This window comes from Sinocyclocheilus rhinocerous, unplaced genomic scaffold, assembly GCF_001515625.1.
Source record: "Sinocyclocheilus rhinocerous isolate Xijiao unplaced genomic scaffold, SAMN03320098_v1.1 scaffold591, whole genome shotgun sequence".
NCBI lineage: Eukaryota > Metazoa > Chordata > Actinopteri > Cypriniformes > Cyprinidae > Sinocyclocheilus > Sinocyclocheilus rhinocerous.
In genome coordinates, this window is record NW_015641476.1 from 2,213,276 (window position 1) to 2,219,833 (window position 6,558).

Consider the following 6,558-nt stretch of genomic DNA (forward strand, 5'->3'; position numbering starts at 1 on the left):
CCCTTTTTTACAATATGTAATATAAGTCTTTGGTGTCCCCAGAATGTGTCTGAAGTTTCAGCTCAAAATACTCCACAGATCATTTATTGTATTATTTTGAAAATGCCTATTTTGAGTGGAAGCAGAAACACGCTGTTTTTCGGGCCTGTCTCTTTAAATGCAAATGAGCTGCTGCTCCCCGCCCCCTTTTCCAGAATAGAGCTGCGCCATTACAGCTCGGACCTGCTAAAAACATCTGTTTTGGTTCTGATTATCATGTTTATCGCACTGAAATCATGCGGTTTAAACCATATGAGTTTAAACTTCTGATATACGGTTTACTGAGAGCACACATCCGAAGCACACGGACAGAAAGCGGCCACCACACAGCATGTGAGTACTTAAACTAAGTTCTCATTCACACACAAGTTAAAAACACAAGAGTTACAAAAACAGTCGTTATGTCTGTGAAGGTAAACTGCTGGGAAATAAATTGCATGTTTATTTTAGATCTAAATATGAGCGAAAACATACGCGCTCGTTTTCTCAGACGCTTGCAGAAAAAGGCTTACCAAAACAAAGTTACTGGGTTAATCTTTTTCACGTTTCCTTGGTTGGTAGATGCACCGGGGACCTGATTATAGCACTTAAAACCTGGAAAAGTTAGATTTTCATATGTCACCTTTAACTCAAACTCTTGGTCGGACACAAAATGCTTCAGTCTAGATTGGACCAAAACATAAACCTATCAGTGAAACTTTAAAGACCAAAGCATGAACAACAGCATAAATAAATGCATAAATGCAAAAAAAATAAATAAATAGGACTCAATATAGAGTGTACTATATTGAAAACATGAGTTTAAGATCATGATACAGCAGAAATCCCAAGACATTCAAGACAAGAAATTATTTTTTTTTCCTATAATGAAAAATCTTTAACACTATTGTGCCTATACTATTACAGAAATGCTTATTACAAGAAATATGCAGTTGTAAAGAGTGTTAAAGTATTTGTGAAACTATGTGAGAATGTATTATGAGTGATCTCACAGTTTGTACAAAACTACATATTTTGAAAACAAGACTAGCTGGAGTTCTGCCTAGTTGATTAATTGGTCTTAAAGATGCCCTGTATAATTAGGCTGGTTTCGGGTTAATCCATTCAAAAGCGGCCACGTTTCTTAAGGACGTGTTCCTAAGTTAAATGTTAGACCACACGCAAAGAAGAGATGAGAACACAGGGTTCTGGAAGCAAGTTTTGAAATGTAGGTCTGTTTAACTTCACATGCTTTCTTAAACACATAAACAAGAAATATGTAGATAAACTAGTTGACCTTACTAATAGCCTAATCAGTTGTTGGATGGCTAGTCAACCATGGTGACCCATCCCTAGTGACAGGGATACTTACGCAGAGCGCCCCTCTGCGTCAAGTTTGGTGGGGATGATGCCCTTCTTGCCAAGCACGGCTGCGACCTTGTCCACCTCCCTCCTCTCCACTGCCTTCATCAGCCTGTCGTCATACTTATTCCAGTCTGTGTTCTAAAGGACAGAGAGAGACAGAGAGACACATCAGAACACTCATAACATCAGCATGTACACAAAGACAGCAGTGTCATGTTCAATAAAGCTGCTGAGGTGACACCTATTGTTCATGACTCCCCTAATGATCAGGGTGGTGATCACAAGTGTAATTAGCTGAATGAAGGAATGTTAACTCCAGTACAGCATGTATTCAAATATTCAAAAGCACAACAGGAAATGAAAGGCTTGGAGTCTTAACAAAATAAAAAGGAAGATAGCTTTTAATAAATTGGAAAAAAAAAAACTTCACAGGAAAAAATGGGTTTTCTATGTATCTGATGGAAATGGAAATGTTTATATGATGTTGAATGTCAATAAAAATGAAATTAAAATAAAATAATAAATTAATAAAGGCTTGTAGTCATCAAGGACACTAAATAACTTATGAACCAAAGTAACACCAGAGGAAATTGATAATTTAGAGTAGTGTTAACATTACTCAAATCAAAAAAAGAAAAAGAAAAGCTTTTGCATCAACAAAAGATGCTTTAAGCCTGGCATGATCATACAAGTTCACACAAGCTTTTCAAAAGTCAAAAAAGCTCCAAAGGTCTCAGGATAACCGTTCACTCTCCAGGAGAATCCTGCTGTATTCCTAAGTTCCTTGAATTTATGGAGAAAGCTATAAGTAATTCTCCCACACTGGATCAGTTCCAAACACACATATACACTCAATTCAATATCAGCCTCAATCCCTCCAGCCTTTGCATACATAAGACAAACTAAAAACTCAGAGCACAGCAAAGTTTAGAGGAAAAGTACTACTGGAGAATCTCTTGATACCTACAAAGTACATGGAGGTGCATTTGAGCCATCGACTCATCTTGGTGGTCCTTTTGCCGTGGTCTAGAGAAGTACAAAAATATGAAAAGGTTCTGTCCGACCAAATGAACACTCAGCCAACGAGTGTTTGTGTGTTTGTGGTCTTCAGATGAATCCCCCTCTCCAGCAGGCAACCTGCGCCTCGGGACCAGAAACTTTGGCAGAGTCCGCGAACTTCTCTCCAGCCCACAGCCTCTCCACGAGACTTCATCACGGCACGAGAAACGGCACAAACACACAGAGAGTCAGCCGCTGTAGCACAGGTACCAGCCCCGGGACAGCAGCTCCTCCTCTGGGGCTGAGTTTCTGTCTCTTCTCCTCTCTGTCAGACCGCCCTCCAATCCATACAGCCTCTATCTTGCTTTCAGTTCTCTTCTCCTCTGTTTCTGTCTGTATCTGCTTTGCTCCTCTATGCCAAATGGCAAGGTTGTTCAACCTCTGGCGGTAAATATGCAAGCTCTTCCATTTCTAAAATATCTCTGTAAACAGCACACAGACAAGCTCAGAGTGGTTACCTCTTTATTTTTGAACCTCAGACCTTCCTCCAATGACTGATTGGGGTAGAACTGCTAATAATAAACCATCCTAGCATATCTAGTCCATGAGTAACCGTTACGGTGACACCCGTGAGCAACAAGGCCAGCCTAATGAAAGAAACCTCAGTGCTGCAGGCACATACTGTATCCCCCTCCGCAGCCACGGCCTCACATAAAGCTTCAACCATTAATCTCTAGGAGATTAAAGTCTCTGGTCCAGACCAGGTCATCATCTGGCGGTCTGAGGAGACGCTTCCAGCCTCACTCGCACTGTGGGGGTCTGAGCTGACGAATGAAGCAAACGGTAGCAGGATTAGGTGTCGGCTTTTTACATTCAGCTGTCTGGCATATGGAGCCTGAAACCCTGTTTACAATTGCCTCATGCCATCTCTGTATCTGCAAGACAAACACTACGCAAAATATCTATTTCCAAAAGCAAGACGTCAGCTTTTAATTTGGTAGGTGAGAGACTTGAAAGTGGATCAAAAGGCTGCAGGGACGCATTAGATTTTCACACCAGTGCCAGTGGGGGAGTTCGGTTACCCCTTAATACGCCCCTCTAGCCCCACTGATACAGCAGAATACATGTGAGAATACCCACACATATAGCATGTCATATGTGGGGCGCTGGGCAGGGTATCGACTCTCAAAACCTGCTCAGTCCCATAGAAACAATGAAACTGAAATGGATGCATATAGGGTCTAGTACCTTAAATAAGCACAATAGTGAGTGTGTGAATGTGTGGACTATTTCTGTTTTGTTCAGTCTTTTGCAGAGGACACTGGGTGAATATGCTAAATACCTCACAACTGTAATTCAGTGCCATATTAAAGAGCGAGACCAAAGAAAATATAAACTATGTTTCTGTTTGTTTGGGCACACGTGATTGATAATGTATTAATGAAGATTTAGGATTCAAGCATTGAAATTAGTTTTGTAGAGCTGTAATCTATGCAAAGGCTAGTTCAACAGTCACTTCATAATCTTCATACTTCCAGGTGTGTCATTTCATAGCTTCGATTAACTTACTATTGTTGTAAAATGAAAAAAAAAAAAGTATAATAAAGAATGAACAGGTGTGGCCAATATTTTGACTGATGTGTTTACACTATTATACATACACACGTACGCAAACACAAAATGGTTGTAAGTATGTGGACAGGACACCCTTTTCAAATGAATGGGTTTGACTATCCTAGTAATTCGTGGCCAATATTTTGACTAATGTGTTTACACTATTATACATACACACATGTACGTAAACACAAAATGGTTGTAAGTATGTGGACAGGACACCCTTTTCAAATGAATGGGTTTGACTATCCTAGTAATTCAAGAGAATTATGTTTTTCCAACTATGTTGCAACAGTTTGAGGTGGGCCTTAATGAAAGTAAAAGTACTGTAATGTTGAAATCACATTTAAAGAAAAGTAATAATGATTCTAATAATAATAATAATAAATATAGCTGCAAGCAGCAATTATCGGGGCCTAGCACTACAGAAACAAGGTAGCAAGCATCAAACCAACAGCAGCAATGAGTAATTGAAGCCATTTTAAGACGATTTTAGTCAAAATGGCACAAAAATCATAAATACAACCACTAGTAATATGATTTAATGGGTTATCACTTTTGACCAATAGGTGGCGCTGTTATTAAATTGATGTGGTGTGTTCTGTGTGAGGTGACAATGGCACACACAATGTTTGGTGTCAATATGTCAAAGGTTTGCAGAGATACAACCTCAGAGTCATTTTGGCATCATGCCTCAAATTTGCTGCAGCGCTATACAAAAACTGTTTTGTCTCGACACGAAATCCATAACTTTTTGGCAGCACATTCTGAAGATGATCCGACTTGAATTTGGTGAAAATCAGACATATGGTCTAGGAGGGGTTCGAAAAGTAGTTTTTTTTTACAGAAAATCAAAATGGCAGACAGGGAGTTCGGCCGACTTTTGCAAAATTTTTATCCATGTTCTCAGCAAGACCCAAGGAATATTTTGAGACCATAAATATAGCTGCAAGCAGCAATTATCGGGGCCTAGCACTACAGAAACAAGGTAGCAAGCATCAAACCAACAGCAGCAATGAGTAATTGAAGCCATTTTAAGACGATTTTAGTCAAAATGGCACAAAAATCATAAATACAACCACTAGTAATATGATTTAATGGGTTATCACTTTTGACCAATAGGTGGCGCTGTTATTAAATTGATACAAAAATCATAAATACAACCACTAGTAATATGATTTAACGGGTTATCACTTTTGACCAATAGGTGGCGCTGTTATTAAATTGATGTGGTGTGTTCTGTGTGAGGTGACAATGGCACACACAATGTTTGGTGTCAATATGTCAAAGGTTTGCAGAGATACAACCTCAGAGTCATTTTGGCATCATGCCTCAAATTTGCTGCAGCGCTATACAAAAACTGTTTTGTCTCGACACGAAATCCATAACTTTTTGGCAGCACATTCTGAAGATGATCCGACTTGAATTTGGTGAAAATCAGACATATGGTCTAGGAGGGGTTCGAAAAGTAGTTTTTTTTTTACAGAAAATCAAAATGGCAGACAGGGAGTTCGGCCGACTTTTGCAAAATTTTTATCCATGTTCTCAGCAAGACCCAAGGAATATTTTGAGACCAGATTCATTAAAATAGGCTAATTTATCCAAAAGTTATTAGCATTTTTGGAAATTTCATTATTAATGGTTAATGACTTCATATGAATGGTTTATCACTTTTGACCAATAGGTTACCCAAATTAATGTGGCGTGGTCAGTTTGAGGTGACAATGGCACATACAAAGTTTGGTGTCAATATGTCAAAGCTTTGCAGAGATACAGCCTCTGACACAGTTTGGCATCATTCCAGCAAATCCGTTGATGTGTTAAACAATAACACAAAATTGACACAAAATCCATAACTTTTCGTCAGTATGGTCTGAAGTAGTGCTGGGTGGTATACCGGTTCATACCGAATACCGGTGTTTATTTTTGATATGATATTAATTTTTTAAATACCGCAATACTGGTGTATGTCGCTGAACCACTTACTGTGCGCCCCTGTTTTTGAGCATTTTCTGAAAAACGACATACCCAAATAAAAATGTCTGTAGCTCTTGAACCCTATGGTCTATATTTATAAATCTGGTATTGTTTGAAACTAGACACTTGAACCTTTGTTACTCTGGAGTCATAATAACTCAAAATTAGTATAGCAACAGAGTAAAACAAGGTAAAATGTACATGAAAGTGACTCACGATATCTTTGAATGAAATTCACTAAGGGAAAAAAGGATGAGGCTTTAATGCTAATGGCCTGAAAACACCATAAAGATAAAGCTGAATGTCTGACCATATTTTGATTCAAATTTGAAGATGATACTCCCAAAAATGTAGTGTTTTAAAACAAAGGTAATTAAAAGCACAGACACACCTAAACACGCCCTTCCGGCCCGCCACCGTTAACCGGTGCGGGTTAACAGTTAAACAACGTTCGGAACGCGACACTGTTTGAAACCCTTTTCACTGTTGCACTGTGGTGAAGGAACAGCTGTATGTGTTACTAAGAGTGAAAGTTCCGAAACTGAAGCTGTAGAACTAATAGAACGTGATGACACAGAAGAACTC

The 6,558-nt window shown here is 39.0% G+C and overlaps 1 protein-coding gene across 3 annotated transcripts in view; it reads right to left on the bottom strand.

The window, feature by feature from the left end:
• Window positions 1–6,558, bottom strand: part of LOC107755094 (uveal autoantigen with coiled-coil domains and ankyrin repeats protein-like) — a 57,552-nt gene that overhangs the window by 21,819 nt on the left and 29,175 nt on the right. For 2 of the 3 annotated variants that reach the window (XM_016571762.1, XM_016571761.1), the window contains exon 2: window positions 1,391–1,521. In XM_016571762.1, coding sequence (XP_016427248.1) covers window positions 1,391–1,521 — 131 coding nt within the window. Of the gene's footprint in view, window positions 1–1,390; window positions 1,522–2,350; window positions 2,741–6,558 lie in introns of those variants that run through there. The other variant, XM_016571763.1, reaches the window with a different exon arrangement.